The sequence below is a fragment of the Panthera tigris genome, chromosome E2 (genome assembly GCF_018350195.1).
Source record: "Panthera tigris isolate Pti1 chromosome E2, P.tigris_Pti1_mat1.1, whole genome shotgun sequence".
NCBI lineage: Eukaryota > Metazoa > Chordata > Mammalia > Carnivora > Felidae > Panthera > Panthera tigris.
The window spans coordinates 50,311,362-50,329,368 of NC_056674.1; the positions used below are offsets into that span (position 1 = coordinate 50,311,362).

Consider the following 18,007-nt stretch of genomic DNA (forward strand, 5'->3'; position numbering starts at 1 on the left):
TAGCATGTGTGAGAGAATTTTTGAGATATCAAAACCATTTTTTCAGGAGCTAAACACCGTTTGCCTTCAGCACTTCAGGAACATGATTAAAAATACTGATGGTGAAATATGCAAAGTGGTTGTGTGGATATTGATCGTAACCTTTTTCTTGATTTTATTTTTTCATTGAATGAAAAGAAATAGCTTTCAATAATAGAAAATTAGGAATACATTTTGAGATGTATTTCTAGATAATGATTTTGTAAATAGGTTAGCAAAGACTAAAATGGAATCAATCCCAGGCATCACGAGGGAATTAGACACGAGCTTTTATTTTCCCTCATGATTGGCTTGGAACTTAACTATACGTGCATGTGTGTATGCACAATGCTTTATATATGTATATATGTGTATGTATATATATGTGTGTATATATATGTACATTCATATGTACATATATGCGCATTTAAAATGCTTTAATAAAAAGTATATTTATCCTTTAGAATGACTTTTAATGTCTTTGTCTTTAGGATCAGAAGTGGTTGATCTTGATGGAAAAAGTTCCCTTGTCTATAGATTTGATCAAAACTCCCTGAGCCCAATAAAGGATGTTATTTCTTTGAAATTTAAAACTATGCAGAGTGATGGAATTCTGCTCCACCGGGAAGGGCAAAATGGAGATCATATCACGTTGGACTTACGAAGAGGAAAACTCTTTTTACTTATTAATTCAGGTAAATCTATTTGGCGAAGTGTTTGACAGTCTGGCCACTTAGATATCACTTCAGTAACTTTATGCTTTTATAGCTTATCGTATAACAATTAAGGTGCCTTATTTCCAGATTCAGGGGCTTATATGTACACCAGTATCATACTTAGGTATAAAAATGGTTCCTATTTTGCAAATTGTACAAGATCCTCATTTAAAATTTTTTTTAATGTTTTATTTATTTTTGAGACAGAGAGTGAGCAGGGGAGGGACAGAGAGAAGGAGACACAGAATCTGAAGCAGGCTCCAGGCTCTGAGCTGTCAGCACAGAGCCCTATGCAGGGCTTGAGACCAGGAACCATGAGATCATAACCTGAGCCTAAGTCGGACGCTTAACCAACTGAGCTACCCAGGCACCCCTGCAAGACCCTCATTTGATGTTTCTTTTGCTTAGTGCCGAGAGAACTACATAGCTGTTTTCAAACATCATGAAGAAAGGGATGAGTCCCTGAAAAATACTGAGCTAGTAAAAATAATGAAATTGTAGCAAAGATACATTTTACTTTGCAAATGGCATGTGATGGGAAATACTAATAAAAAGAATTAATGGTGGAAGAAATTCCAGCAAGGTTGAGAGGATATTATATTCAAACTCCAGGTAAATCCATGCCAGTGTTTCGGATGGAATGCAAGGAAGAAGATTGCAATTATGAGAGATCCTGGTCCCCAAGGGGAAACTTTTTTTTTTTTTTTAGACTGGAAATAACGGTACTGTTGTTTTTTTCTCTTCTAAGGTGAAACCAAACTGCCCTCTGCTCACACACTGATCAATCTCACCCTGGGCAGCCTGCTGGATGATCAGCACTGGCATTCAGTGCTGATCCAACGGTTGGGCAGACAAGTGAACTTTACAGTGGATGAGCACAGGCACCGTTTCCACGCCCAGGGAGAATTCAGTTACCTGGACCTTGATTATGAGGTGTGATAGTTATGTTCCAATTAATGCTGATTTTTACAATGTATATGTGGCGCAGCCATGCAAAAGAAAACATACTGTAGAGGCAGCACCCCTTCCCTCTTTCAGAGTAAATCAAAGTCCTGGTGACATGTTTCCCAAGGTGACCTAACTCACAGTAGCAGATTTGAGCATATGCTACTGAGGCTTTGTCTTTCTGATGATATGTTAATCTGTTATCAGAGAGAGAGAGAGAGTTTTCTTTTTTACCTGAAATGTATAGTCACAGATTATCACATGTAGGAAATCTCCAAGAGATCATATTACCACCGGTAAATACAGAATGTGTTGCATGATTTTTTTGTGCGCTTTAGGGTACCCTCAAGCAGTGTAGATTTATGGAGAGGTTGTAGTAACTAATAGATTAATTAATTCATTATCAATCGATTCAAATGCACAAACACCAATGTGTGCCGGAAATACATATAGAACAAAACGCCATTATAACCAGTTAATGTTATTAAACAGAGATTTACCATGGATATAAAGAGGCATTTTTATTCATCAGCCAATAAACATCCAGATGTGATTAGTAACTTGTAAGAATAATCAAGCTCTAGTGTAAATGAAAACTGAATGCATGTAAATTTGTTTTCGAATCTGCATTTTAATTTTTTAAAAATATCCATATGAAATTAGCAACATGGCAGTGTAGGGTGATGAAAAATTGATTTATCTGTGATGATTAAAGCTATAGTTACTAATCATAATTATTTAAGCAAACTGTCAGAAAATCACTAAACAATATTATTGATGCCATTTTTCTTTCTAAGATCAGCTTCGGAGGGATTCCAGCACCTGGAAAATCAGTGTCATTCCCCCATAAAAATTTTCATGGGTGTCTAGAAAATCTCTTTTATAATGGAGTAGATATCATTGATTTGGCCAAGCAACAAAAACCAGAGATCATCACTATGGTAAGAGAATCTTCATATAAATGAATGAATGAAATTGTGTTGCTTTTTCACACAATAAAATTCCTTCCCTTGGGATTCCCACTTGATATGATGTGAGATTACTCTCTCTCTTTTTTTAAGAGATTACTCTTTTAAAAATTTTCTCTGCTTGGCAATATTCATGTAAGGGATTAATTCTACTTAAAGCAATTATAAATATCACAGAGCGTGATTATTTTATTTTTAGATGAAGTAAAACATTTTTTTTTTACAGTTGATAATTTCATTTTGTTGTGACGCTCTTACTCCAGGGGACCAATTTCCTTTGCTCTGTAACTACCTTAATAAGATATGCCCTGACAACCTCCCTTAATCAAGGGAATCAAGTTCCTGGAATCAGATAATATCCATGTGTATTAGAGAGGCATTTGAAAAACTATATTTTGCCATGGTCGTTCATAACAAGTAAAAGAAACAAACAGGCCGTTATGACACTGCCTCTGCCAATCTGTCCCAATAGCGATGTTGGTCAGGCTGCGTTATATTCTAATTGCATAAATGCAGCAGATTTTAAATATAACCGTATTGGTCTGGGGTCCGTCAGGGAAGTAGCACCACTACGAGTTTTAGGAACAAGGGATCTCTTTTAGGACTTGGATCTTCACATTTGTCAGAGGAGCTGAAAAGTGGAGGCCAGCTGTCTGGAAGAAGAGTTAGAACAGGGTGAAGGAAAGCCAGCTCCTCTGTGATCATCCCTCACTGTGCTTGTATCACAGGAAATAAATACATAAATAAATAAACAAACAAACAAACAAACTCCCATGGAAAAAAATGGCTGGCATTTCACTTTTGCCTCAACTACCACACAAGCTCCGTTTTTGACTAACTTTTAACCAGAAGCAGCCAGGAAAGAGGATTCTGGGAGACACGGTTTCCAGCTTAACTAGCTTCATGAAAGAAGCTTCAAGAAAGAAGCTTCATGAAAGAAAAGAAAAACGTAGATCCTTTTCGATACATTTCTTTAATGGTTCAAAATTCGGGATATATAAATTCAAGCTCGTGTTACATCAGCCAGTCGCAAAGCACATCACGGGAATATTTATTTTCTTATTTTTTATTCCTAATTCTCTGTGTGAATTGATGTTATCTATAGGAATATACCATTCAGAAAGATTTTTAGTTATACTTGGATAAGAGGGAAGATGACTTAAAAGGAAAATCAAAAAGCCGTAGGTAGATGTGTGTGTTTCATTGGCAAAATGAGCTTCCAGAAACTGCCCATGCAGCTAACACCTACTTTTCACTGGCAAGAGGATTTGCTGCTTGCGGGGTAGCAGGCCACTGTCCAAATGAAGCATCAGACCAAACTGCCGCTGGTAAAATGTTTCCAGTTTTACGAGGTTTGTTAGTTTATAATTGCCTTTACATTATGGGTCAGCATCACTTACTCTTCAGCTTTTATTTTCCATTCACTGGGACAAGATATTTGTCCACAATGAAAGCTAATTCACTTTTAACAGGATCACAACATAGCCAAATATCTTTGTTTAACCAAGACTAACTGGTTTAATTCCAATGTGTATCCTTCTAAGTACAGTTGATTTCATTGACTTTCCAAATCTGTGTTTGGAAAACATGCTGAAGAATATTTTCAGGAAAAGTAAAAACCTTTATCTTCATTTCTGAAGCCTGTTAAGGAACATGTTTAACTATTTCTAAATAACTCAGGGCGCAAAGATTTTTTAAATCCTTAAATATATACTTTACTAGTTAGATAATTTTTATACATAGTATTTTAATGAAAATTTATGCAAGTCTAAGGTGTCTTGAAACTCTGTTTTAAAACTGTTAGATGAGAAATAATACATGTAAATCTGATGACACAGGCATAACAAGAAAGAGCCAAAAATGTTTAAAAAATAAAGGAATGTTGGGACGCCTGGCTGGCTCATTCAGTAGAGCATGAGACTCTTGATCTCCGAGTTGTGGGTTCAAGCCCCACGTTGGGTATACAGGTTACTTTAAAAAATAAAAAATAAAATCTTAAAAAAAACTAAAAGAATGTAAGTAGTACATTGTACATTGTAGTATCCAAGAAAAAAGGAAAGATGGGCTGATGCTATAAAGAGACCATTCTGAGGAAAGCTAGTCCCAAAGAGCCACAAACTCGTGAAAAATGCTTAGATTCGCTATTGGTCAGGTAAATGCAAGATAAATGAGAATGATATATCACTTTGGCATTTTGTCATTGAACTTGTGCAAATTTAAAAGATCTATAATACCTATTCCTGCCAAGGATGTGGGGACAAGGATATGCTTGTATATTACCGGTAGAACTGTGGAGTATTTTAACTTCTTTTTGGAAAAGAAGCTGGAAATATTTATTAAAACATGTAAGTATATATAGTTCTGCATTTAGAACCCTTTTCCGTAGAACTGAAAATATACAGAGGAGCATACCGAGTTATTTATTACAGTCTTCCTGGGAAAGACAAAACCTGGAAACGAGGATATATATATGGATATATATATATATGAAATATGAAAAAATACAGAAGGAAAAAGAGTAGCTCGTTAATATTGGTTATGTTATGGGGTGGATTAGAACCAAAGGCAGCAAAGACGAAGGAGAAAAGCATTTTCAGCCAGAGCCCAAGGAGTAGAAATCCAAGAGAAGATACGAACAAAGAATTGGCTTAAATAAATTTGTATTTAATTCAGTCACATTGAGTTAGATGCCTTTACAGAAGTTGAGAGCTGGGGAAAAATGGATTTCACCCAGAGCCTAGGGAAAAGTTTGCCTGACCGTGCTGTCACTGGATTTTGAAGAACCTTTAAGATAAATGGCAAGGATTTGAATTTTCATGTTGATAGCCTTTTGTTGTTTTAAATCAAGGGTAATTTGAGATCCATAAACAGCCTTTGTGACACTTCAGTTTCTATTACTAACATGATGGGAGTCATTCTGAAAGCTTTTTCTTTTGCTTCATTCTCAGGGAAATGTGTCCTTTTCTTGTTCGCAGTCACAGTCTGTGCCTGTGACTTTTCTCAGCCCCAGGAGTTACTTAGCCCTGCCAGGCTTTTCCGGGGAGGACGAGCTGTCTGCTACTTTTCAATTTCGAACCTGGAATAAGGCAGGACTTCTGCTATTCAGTGAACTTCAGCTGGTTTCAGGGGGTCTCCTCCTCTTTCTTAATGATGGAAAACTAAAGCTGAATCTCTACCAGCCAGGAAAATTACCCAGTGACATCACAGCAGGTAATAAGTGTATTCCTGCAGGCACAGCGTATGGGTTTGAAAGATTTCATTATCTCTCTGTCCCTTTTCCATAAACTTTTATGCATAACCAAAAAAAAAACTAGTGTTTGTTCAATGAATGAATACTTGAGTTAATAAGATTATCAGGACTCTTCCTTCGAGGACCTCGATTCTAATTTCCTTTTAAGTATGGCTTCAGCCCTAGCCGTTCTTAGTAACCAGAATGATAGTTATGGGGGAATAGAAATTTCCTTTCATGACCCTCTTCCCACTCCAGATAAATCCACATATTCTGAGGAAATGTGTTTTGGGAGAAATGCAAAAGACTTTGAAATGGGCCCAAAAGTTTACTGGGTGTCTTCATGGGAAGACCAGGCTTTGTCTAACACAGCTATTAGCCTAATCTGGTCTGTGAGCGAAAAGGAGTGTTTCTTGGATCTGTATTTCTCTGTCTGTGTGTGATGTAAAACCCAAGCACTTAGTCAGAGTAACTTCACTTGCTGATATATTCTGTACAGAGTTGGATATATTGGGGAGGATGAAAAGGTTTGTGCAAACTTCTCCATTTGGGTACCAGAGGGGATTCTCTCTACTTCTAGGCAATACGGTTATCATCTTAATGATTAGAAGTGCTATAATTAAGGAGACTGTATGAGTGTTTGGAAAATTAATACCTAATTTAGGTCAGCGCTTTGGGTGAGGGATATTTTTGCCTCTTCATTAAAATTATGTAGTTCTTGACAAGGGATCTCCAGCACGTTTTCATACACATGGAATAACACCCAAGCCAAGCAACTAGAGGTCACATTGGGGTGAATTGCTACATCAGTTTAATAAATGATCTTTCAAAAAAATTTAAAGATGCCATTGTACTACTCCTCTATGTTAACTATGGCCAAAATTAATCGCATATGAGAGGAAAATTGGCAGAAATACAGTTGGAAGCTAAATATAGGAGGAACAAGTGTGTAAACGGACGCACAAATACCTAGCCTTTACGTATTGGTGTTCAGTCTGTCGCTGCAGTTTAAATGTGGGAGCTGAAAGTTCGATATTAAATATAATTTTTAACAGCTGCTGTGTTGTGACTTTTTCATGTAATGCTCAAAATGTGGTGGATTTGCAGACCTGACAAAAGGAAACAAAGGAAACAAATTAATCAGTGCCATCTAAATAATTAATAGGCTCCCTAAAATGAGGGCCCCAAAATGTAAGCTTCTCATTAATGTGTCGTTTATTGTGATTTATTTGACATTCTAAGAAGTGGTTGTATGCATAGCCTTGTTTCAACACCTTAAAGAAACTGCTTCAGTACAGTGTACTCTAGTGAGCCCCATGAAGCTGGTTCATTCTAAACACTTTACAGGCATGAATATGTAATAAATTACTAGGTGTTGAGTCTATATAGAATACTCTGATTTGAAAATCTTTAAATTAATATTTAAATCCCTATACAGTCTAATCCACTGTGGTGTCATAGGACTCAGTGTAATTGTTCTGTAGCGAATAACAAGGAGTGCAGACTATGGATGAATGACGAACACCAGGCTAGGAGAAATTGTTGAACTTCACATTACACAGGTGGGCCTTGACCTACCGACCCCCAACTCCCATTTTTCCCCGTTTCTCTTAAGATACTAATTTTTGCCGGTTTCAGCCAGGCAAGCACCTTTTGCACTTGAAAGGGGACTCTGTAAATGGTAGTTGGGTAGGTGGTTCATTTGTACAAGGCTCGAGAACTAAGTCATTTGTCAGAATGTATTATTATGACTCCTTAAAGGGAACCAAATACTTATTGGTGGATTGTTACCATATCATGTTGAAGCTTGCCATTTTATAAGGATGGCTCAATTTTTCTTAGCTACTAAGGTATAACTTCCCAGTCTTACATGTTTTAAAGAATCAACATTTTTATCTTTTGCAGTGGCATAAAAATTAAATTATGCTGTGGAAGAACTGAATTGTTCAAATCTTTGAATTAGCAGGATACATTTTTAATGCGCTGTATAGTTTGGCACAATGTCACTTGGAATTCTTTGAAAATATTATGTCAACCTATATCATTTTGAAATATTAAAGATATTAGTCTAAATTATAAAAGATATTAGCTGGATTACAGAATCCCTCATGACACAAAATATTTCCAGTCTTTGTCGCTTTTACAGATGTCAAAGCAAAAATCATCAGATGACATCAAGAACCCAACGAACAGTGTGGTTATATTTTCCTGTTTAAAGCAGACTCTGTATTGTAGGATTTGAGATTCTGCTATGATTTAGCATTTCTGCTGCTGCTTTTGGCTGAGGGTGAAAATCAGGCCTATAAACCAGCTTCTTGCTCTCAGGGGCAGGGCCTGGTGAGGCAGGCTTGCAGAGTAAGAAATGTTTCTGGCATTTTTTCACTTACTAGACCTTCGCGATTCTTGTGACCCCAGCAGGAGACCGGCCCTCTTGATTTGCCTAACCCAGGAGAAGGCCTGTGTCATTTCACCTTCCTCCCTTTCACTGTTGGACTCTTCCTACCTTTCAGAGGGTAAACCTGTCACTCTCTGAAACTCCCTCTTTCTCCGAAAGTGACCGGCACCAGGGATCTCCATATTTTCATCTTGACAAGAGCTTTCTGGAGGCCTGGAACTTTAGTTCAGGTTGGCGAATATAGCTGATGGATGAATATAGCTAATGGGTGCTCTGTTGTCAGAGCACTCAAAGATATTTAAAAACGGAAAAAACCCTTCACTTGTTCCTTGAGCAATAGCCTACGTATAACTCCCTTTTGCACCTTCGCAAAGTACCTACCCTGTCCAGCAGGGTTTTCCTTCTTTATACATCTTATTTCATAGATGCCTATTCTCATCTTAGGAGCCAGTGATGGTGGCTAAGCTGTCACAGAATTTCTGTGGCAATTTAGGGTTGATTCCAGAAGATTGTACATGAGGAGCAGATATAAATCTTTTTCCTCTTTCTGTATTTTGTGAGACAGAGAGAGAGAGGGGGAGGGGAGATGGGGGAGAGGAGGGAGGGAGAAGAGAGGGAGGGAGAGGAAAAGATTTCTGGTGAACAGCCGTGTTCTTCCCTATGACCTGCCATTCCCTCTTACTTCTTATTCCGGTCTTCCATCATTCCATTTAGCGTTGCCCACGCCTTCCACGCAGCCCACACCACACTACCTGTAATCAAACAAGTCGGGCTGAATGCTTATTGCAGCAAGGGGAGCACACACCTGGGGAGCCATGGGCGCGTCTCAATTTTAAGGTGTTAAGGGTGATTCATTGTAAGACTTGGGGCTGTTAGCTCATTTGGGGGGAGGCTTCAAGGAAGTGGAAAATTGCTCTGGATTAAATGCTGCTAGGAAGTGAGGGTAATTGTGTGATTAAGTATCTTTGTAAATCTTATCTAGAAGGATGGAGGAATGAAATAAGGTAATTGATGTAAAACAAAAACAAAAACAAAAAACATCCGTTGTCGTTCATATTATCCCAAGGAGGAAGTTTGGTAATTCTTTGGCTTTCGCAGAAGCCTTGTTATCGTCTATGTTTAGACAAGATAAGAAAGTAGTCTTGGCTTTTTTTGGCCCAAGTTCAGTGTGGTCACAGAGTTACCTTGTCTAATATTGGTATTCTATGAGGTTGTGTTCAATGGGAGAGCTCGCTCTGAGTGCTCGCCAACGTCCCATAGCATCACCCGGCTGAGAATGCGAGGCCACGTCCTGGCTGTTGGGGGCGGCTTTTCTGTTTCTCAAATTTAATTATTTACAAGAGCAAAAAAGTAAAGGAACTGCCTGTCCTGCAGGCAGAGAAGAGTGTGGGTTTTGGAATCAACTTACCAGCGGGACACTACCTTGGGTGATTTGATCTTCCTACTTGAGCCTCATTTTCTCCATCTTTAAAATGAGAATAGCAATAGCAGTGTTGAAGATGAAATGACACAATGCATGTAAGGCACACAATACCTGTTACGGATACCAGTTCAGTAAAAACTGTTTTTATTATCTTAATTGTTATACCAACAACATGTCCCTCCCCAACTCAAAACTTACAAGTGGTGGGAGCAGTGCTAAAATTAGCATTTACTTACCTAATATCATGAACAAGAATGAGTGCAAATTCTATGATTTGTCACCTTCCATCCTTTTACAGCGACGTGGTCTTTTAAGGGACTCCCTCTCATCAGATCCAAAAGCAGGAAGGAGTTGTACACTTAAAAAAAATAGAATCTGGGGGTGCCTGGGTGGCTCGGTCAACTAAGCATATGATTCTTGATTTCCGCTCAGGTCATGATCTCATGGTTTGTGAGTTCGAGCCCTGCGTCAGGCTCTGTGCTGACAGGGCAGAGCCTGCTTAAGATACTCTCTCCCCTCCTCCTTCTGCCCCTTTCCTGTGTGTGCACACGTGCTCTCTCTTTCTCTCTCTCTCTCTCAAAATAAATAAATAAACTTTAAAAATAGAATCTATTTTTAAACTTTATTTCTAATGTTTTTTAACTTTATTTTTGAGAGAGGGCATGAGTGGGAGTGGGGGAGGGACAGAGAGGGGAACAGAAGATCCGAAGCAGGCTCTGAGCTGACAGTAGTAAGCCTCATGCGGGGCTCGTACCCACAGATTGTGAGCTCATGACCTGAGCCCAAGTCAGATGCTCAATCGGCTGAGCCACCCAGGTACCCTGTAAAAAAGAGAATCAAATTTTAAAATTACCCTTTTAGTGTCTCAAGTTAAGAGAAAGAAATCAAGCGGATTGTTCATTATTTCACTTATATAATAAATCCTATTGATGGGTAACAAGCCTCCTCATCATAAGTGAGCGGTGTCTGTTATAAGTGAGGCCTGAGAATAGCTTCCCGAAGTTTCCCCCACAACCATAGCACAACTTCACAACGTGCTAGCTGCCTAGGTGGGTGACTGAACTGTGTCAGATGACAGAACGGCTGTCCTGGCCATCTTTTGTTCCTAATCTAAACTGGCTTCTGTGCTAAGGGAAGAAATTCCCAAGCCTTTGACTTTACTCCTACGCATGCCTCACCCAGCAGATCCCTGGAGCGCTGCTACTCAAAGTGTGGTCCCTGAGTAACACTCATTCGGTGAAATACTTGTTTCCAGATGGAGTATAAAAATTGGGATTAAGCTCTAAAACACTGCTGGAGCAATAAGTTCTTGCTGCATCATCCGAGGCCAAGGTTGCTGGACTCATATTTTATGTCTTCTTTATTTAATTTTTAGTAATTGATTTTCGCTGAGGTTTTGAGAGGATCAGTCCGCAGTAGATCAGAAAAGAAAATGTTCATCACCACAGGTGGCTTGGGAAGCACTGTCCTCGACCACTAGAAAGCCTAAAATTAAATAAGAGCTGCAAAGTCGTGTCTATAGGCACACCCAGCCTTTGAGAGAGCTGATAGGAGGCACGTGGTAGGGGAGGGAGGGTGGGAGGTGTCTGTAGGTGTGACGCAAAGCTCAATACAAAGGCTTTCACTCTAAATGTATCCTCTTAAAGGAAGCTCTAGATGACAAATCTGGGGCATTTGATTTATTTTAGTCCAATCTCACACCATCAGGGATTACATAACTCCTCAGTTGTCTATTTCGGAACCCACTCTTAGAAAAGGTATCTAAAAGTATCTAACCTACATTTTTCATTTCTCAGTTTTTAGGTCTTTCTCATTATCTTTCACAAACTAAACCAGTTGGGTCTTTGAAAATCTTTTTTCTCCTTCCTGGATGTAGTATAAAAATGAGCTTTGGTGCCCAGGATGGAATTTGCGTTATACTAAATAAATCCAGGGCAAAGAGCTTAATCGCCTAACAGAGCTTCTACACATTTTCTGTCTGAAAAATAGCTGGTCAAAAATAGCTGAGGAAGTAAAGAAGTTGTACATTGTACATAGTAACAGGAAAGAGGCCATGACCTTTGGGTTTAATAGAGTACTCATAGTTTAGTTTACTAATTTGATCCATAAAGTCATACAGCATTGAGTATTCAATGGATATAAAAAACCTTGATGGTTAATCCACAATAGAGGTGCTTAGACTCCACCTGTCTGCTCATGTTCAACCACCGACAGACTTAATTCCCTTTAAGAAGGAAAGGGCTAACTCATGTCATGGATTCATGACACAGGAGCTTCAGTGGGAGGGATGGGAGGTTATTTTTTAGAAGTGATGAGAAAACTTTGATTTTTGATTCGTGTGAATCTTGGTCATATATATCATCTTGGGAACTCCAGGGAAAATATAAAAATGAACAAAACCCACAATTTTCCAGGATGAAAAAATTACTGTCGATATATTGGGGTAGTTTCAGCCCTTCCCCATATGTATACAAAAAAATAGGAGTATCCTTAGAATTGTATATATGGAGTTGATTCTCATTCTTTGCAGTAGTTCTATTGTAGAAAGTCACTGTGGACACTGCATTAACAAACACTGAACCATCACTCCTAGAATTAATGGGGTTAGGTTCCTGTGACTTTCTGGTCACAACATTTTTGTCAACCAATCAATCAATCCATAACCTTGTTTTATGTGTGATTCTGTTTCAAGATACCTTATTTCATATATATTGTTGATCCATTAACATTGAACTCATGGTCAACTGCACTATAAGCAATGGCTGAGTGAAGTTCATCGAGCATGTGTGTTTTCTCTGTGAGACACATCACAGCCTTCTTGCATGTAGTAACACCAAACCTGTACTTTGTCACTAGGACTGATATCTTTTTTTTTTTTTTAGTTTATTTTGAGAGAGAGAACGTGCATGTACATGAGCGGGGTTGGGGTAGAGAGAGAAGGGGAGAGAGAGAGAATCCCCAGCAGGCTCTGCACTGTCAGGGGCTTGATCTCACCAACCCCTGGGATCATGACTTGAGCTGAAATCATGACCCATGTCACTCAAGTGACTGAGCCACCCAGGTGCCCCCTGAGGTCTTTTAAATTGCAAAATCACCAACCAAAAGCACAAAAAGTTGGAAAACGTGTTTACATACGACAGCTGAAACAAGTGTCATCTCCTTGTTTAACCTCAGCTGGAAACGTGTGTCCATCCACTCCGTTTTTCCACTGTTCTATACACATTTCTGTGAATGATTCCAGAGATGCCCAGAGTATTGATTTGGGGGTTACAAAAACATTATGGTGACTTAGGTGGATTTGCAAATCCTCTGCACTATGAGGATCGACTATGTAAATGGGGTTTTACACACTGCTGTATTTATTTATTTATATATTTTTATGTTTATTTATTTATGAGAGGGACACAGACAGCACGTGAGCAGGGGAAGGGTGGGGAGAGAGGGAAAGAGAGAGAATCCCAAGCAGGCTCCGTGCTGCCAGCCCAGAGCCTGACGTGGGGCTTGAACTCGTAAAACCGTGAGATCATGACCTGAGCCGAAACCAAGAGTCAGACACTTAACCGACTGAGCTGCCCAGGTGCCCCCACACTGCTTTATTTTTTAACTTTGTATTATATGGGCAAACTTTCAATATTCATTATAGTCTCTCCCAATATTTTTGTAATGATTGACTTGATATACTTTGCTAAATATATAAAATGATTACACACAAATGTAAAAAAAAAAAAAAAGCAGATAAATCGTTTTATTGGGTTAGACTTTGCCCAGTGTTGGGGATTTTGTTCCCTTTATTGAGACCCTCAGAAAGGAATCATATACTATTTTCCCCAAGAGGGTACCCACTTGTCTCCTCTTCCTGTCTTTTGGTTTCCTTTTGTTAACATAAGGGAGTGCTGTGCTTGATTGGGTGATGTGTATATTGCTGTTCCTAACCAACGGCTTATGCTGTTCCCTGTTGAGAGATAACTCTTTTAACTGATTTTTATCTCCCCTAGGTGTTGGATTAAATGATGGGCAGTGGCATTCCATCTCCTTATCTGCCAAAAGGAATCACTTGAGTGTGGTAGTGGATGGCCAGGTGGCCTCTGTTGCTTCTTCCCTGGGGTCTGAGCAGACTTATTCAGGTGGCACCTATTATTTTGGAGGTAAGAGAAGAGGTCAGGCCATATGGGACACTGACCCATATTTGCAGTTACTTCCCCTTTTGTCCTGGAGATGTCATCATTTTAACGAATGTCAATAGTATGGAATAATGTCTCCCTCTCGTTGAGCATGGAAATGTCGAGTGAATCAAGATGACCGACCATGGCCTAAAAGGCCTTTCTTAGAGATGGATTTACTTATGTTTACAATTTCTGCATGAGAATGACTGCAAATTAGCCACCCTCTTCAGTTCTTACTTTCGAACTTTGTTATATTTTCCTAGTGTTAAATGGTTCTTATATGACTTTTTCAGATTTTTATGGCCTGGTTTTATTGCAGTATTTTCCTGAACGTGGCTCTTAGCTCCTCTGGAGCATCCTTATTGCTTTCCTACTGTCCAATGCAGAAGGGCAATATTATGCCAATGGCAAATAATCTAACTCAATTAGCCATAGAAATCTCTGCTCATCGCTAAGTAATAATGCACTGATACCATGGATGAAATTAGGGCATCAACCTTCAACACCAGGTCATCTCTCTAAGAGAACAAAGACACATGAAGCGTTTACCTGCCCAGGGGATGTTTGATTGAACTAAAAGTTTGGAAAAGAAAACCTTGGAAATGGAAATGAATCTTTAGCGTGGAAAATTAAAATCAAAGGTGATTTGCCATTAGAAAGGCAAAGGTGTAAAACTGTTGATAGTAAGACTTATTTCTAATCTTGACTTGGTATGTTTTTTATTGCTGCAGTTTTGAATTTTAACAGTCCTTCTGTCTAGAATCACTTTTGAATTTGGTGGCAAGTAGCCCAATCTTTATGATTCATCAGTAAAATACAAATTCCTTTCTAAGAGTTGACAGTAAGCACACAGACCATGCCTCATTCGGCTGATATTAACACTTTCAAACAAACACTTTCCATGCTACCCAAGGAGGGGTCCATATGGCGTTGCTCTGTGTTCCCACCATAACTTAAAGGGAAACTTTCACAAAGTCCAGAGCCCTCGATGTCCTACAATTGAAGGAGGAGGATGCCGTCAAATTTTCGCAGCAGGAACCCGCGTGGGTGGCACCAACCTTGACTTGCAAGTGGAACGACAGTACATCTACAAAAGGAAAGGTGATGGCGTCTACATCATGAATCTGAAGAGAATTTGGGAGAAGCTTCTGCTGGCAGCTCGTGCGCCACTGTTGCTGATGAAAACCTGGCTGATGTTAGCGTCCTATCATACAGGAATCCTGGCCAGCAAGCTGGGCTGAAGTGTTCTGCCCCTGGAGCCGCTCCTGTTGCTGGCCACTTCACCCCCGGAACCTCCACTAACCAGATCCAGGCAGCCTTCCAGGAGCTGAGACTTCTGCTGGTTATTAATTGCAGGGCTGACCACCAGTCTCTCACAGAGGTGTCTTATATTAACCTGCCTACCATCGCTCTGTGTAGCACAAACTCCCCTCTCCACCCTGTGGACATCGCCATCCGTTGTCACGACAAGGGAGCTCGCTCAGTGGGCCTGATGTATTGGACGCTGGCCTGGGAAGTTCTGTGCACGTGTGGTGCCATTACCCACAACACCCGTAGGAAGTCGTGTCTGGTCTCTACTTCTACAGAGATCCTGAAGAGATTGAAAAGGAGGAGCAGATTGCTGCTGAAAAGACTGTGACCAAAGAGGAATTTCAGGGTGAATGGGCTGCTCCAGCGCCTGAGTTCACTGCCACTCACCCTGAAGTCACAGACTGGTCCTGAAGGTGGGCGGGTGCCCTCTGTGCCTGTTTGGCATTTCCCTATTGACTCGGGCGCTCAGCCTGCTGCTGAAGACTGGTCCACAGCTCCCCCTGCTCAGGCGACTGAATGGGCAGGAACCAGCACTGAGTGGTCTTAAGCTGCTCTTCCACAAAGGCCAACGAAATGGAAATAAGGTGGATGGAAAGTAAAAAATTTCTTAAAAAAAAAAAAAAGAGAACAAACAAACAAAACCCCCTACATAATCCATTACTGTGAATGGCAGCATAGTGGCAACAATCCCAAAAGATGTAATTGGCTTCTTTAGCGAGATTTGTACATTTCTGAACCAACTTGTTTATTAAACCTCATGGAATATATGATTGATTTTCTGGGAATCCATAGGAGCACATTCCTTTAATAAATGGTAAGATCTAGAGAACAAATTAACTAAGAGCTTTCACTTCAACAGAAAAGATTTAGAAGCACTAAAAGAGATTTTAAAAACACGCATATTGTTAAGTGTGGAAAAAAAAAGACTAGATAAAAATGACTGGATTGGATAAAAGTGTAAATCATGAAAATAGAATCATCATTCTTTCAGTATTTTTCATCCTTTATGTTCATATTTAATAATGCCTACCTATTTTTGTGGAAATTTTTATTGCTATTATTCATTCTGTAATATTTTTTTATGGTGAAACCTACATCACATGTGCACTCTGTAATTTTGCTTGTTTTTATTATGATACACACCATTTTATTTAAATAAACTTTTAATCTTTGAATACTTTTAGATTTATCAAAAAGCTGCAAAGATACCCAGAGTTCCCATACCCCCTGAACCCAGTGTCCTCGGTTGCTCACATCTTACATCATGTGTGCATTTTAAAGCATATTAATTAGAATGCTGTGCATATCTACATGTGCATTTCCCAGCTTAGAAAGATAATAGTATCAATATCCATTTGTCCCTCCAGGGTCATGTCTCTTCTCCCCAGATAAACACTGTCTCGAATCTGGGGTATTTCTCCCTCTCATGTTCTTTTTAACTGGCATCTATTGAGGTGTTTCTAAGTTCCTAACCAATATACTGTGGAATGTTCCATAATAAAACGCAATCAAGTTCTCGGTTGGTGTCCTTTGGTACCAGAACATTTTGAGCATGAGATTCTACTGATCTCATGCTCTGCAAACTGTAGAGCACCCTGACACTTCCAGGATTGGGAACAAGGGTCCAAAGGAAAGCAGAAGGCCTTCTGCTGCCCAGCTCCCCCCCTCCTCTTCCTGGGTTTGTGCTCCAGAGACTGATAGAGAAGGTCCATCCTTCTGGAAGCTCACTTGGGGCTTTGGGCTGGGAATCCTGGATTCTGGAAGTGGACTGGAAGGGGAGTGGGGTGATCATCTCTTCCCAGTTTTCGCACTGGATGCCCTGAGTCCGAAGGCAAACTGTGACAGTTGTTGACCCTGCTGGACCTTCAGCTCTTTGTGCATGAGAGCCCCCTGTATTACTAGGATCTGCTTTATCTAGGTGGAAGGCGCTTCCTAGGGTGTTAATTCTTTAGCCAGTTTATCCTCAAGTGAATAAATGTCCCATGTTCTGAGATGGGATCTTACAAGTTTTCTTCCATTTGTGTCTCAGTTCAGCTGCAAATTTCCGGTGATCTTATCAGCCTACAATCAGCCTAACATGGCTGCCGTGCCCCACTGTTCCACAAGCCCGCATTGTACGTCCATTCTAGGCCCATCTTGAGAGTGACAGTTATATTGGAAGGGGGGCTGCTCAGAAACCACAGCATTCTGCATATGCCATGCCAGATCCCATTATCTGTCCGTCGTTCTCTCCTCTTTCTCCCCCCAGCCCCAGCTGAGTGCTTTTCACAAATTTGGACTGCTTTGTGGTGCATTGTGCCCAGCTTTTATCATTTATAAATTATAAATTTTAAGTCTGGGTTGAGGACAGATAAATGTCTAATTTCTGTATGTTGCCCCATGTGATCTTTGTGCTAAAGAATAACACACTGTGCGGTGCAAACTGGAGGCACTAGACCGTGTGCAGAATTCTCACACCCCCGCTTGTGTAAATCAAACATTATCCATCCAGTGAACAGGCTAGACCACCGTGAAGTCAAAGCCGACATCTTACTTCTGGTGCAGTGACATCGAGTGATAATTTATCTGTCATCTTCAGAGGTGCTTAACATGCCGACTGCCTCCAGGAATGGATCCATCCATTAATTCAACATTAAGTATTCCCTAGAAATCTTCATATTTTAAAACTTCCATCTCAAACGGATTCAGTGCTGAACCTCTCCTTGCTATTGCAATGTATTCACTTGTGGGTGCCTGTTATCATAGACTAATGAGACTAACCTGGCTTGAACCTTTCTTTATTCTTAGAATCTCTTGCTTATTAAACATCGTAGCTAGGAATACAAAGTTCCTCATGGTA

At 39.8% G+C, this 18,007-nt stretch overlaps 1 protein-coding gene and 1 pseudogene across 3 annotated transcripts in view; both read left to right on the plus strand.

The window, feature by feature from the left end:
• CNTNAP4 (contactin associated protein family member 4) overlaps positions 1-18,007 on the plus strand; it is a 250,253-nt gene that overhangs the window by 143,851 nt on the left and 88,395 nt on the right. For all 3 annotated transcript variants that reach the window (XM_042969646.1, XM_042969647.1, XM_042969648.1), the window contains exons 5-9: positions 510-713; positions 1,483-1,667; positions 2,477-2,620; positions 5,596-5,857; positions 13,690-13,839. In XM_042969646.1, coding sequence (XP_042825580.1) covers positions 510-713; positions 1,483-1,667; positions 2,477-2,620; positions 5,596-5,857; positions 13,690-13,839 — 945 coding nt within the window. The remainder of the gene's footprint in view (positions 1-509; positions 714-1,482; positions 1,668-2,476; positions 2,621-5,595; positions 5,858-13,689; positions 13,840-18,007) is intronic.
• LOC107179732 lies at positions 14,332-15,715 on the plus strand (annotated as a pseudogene).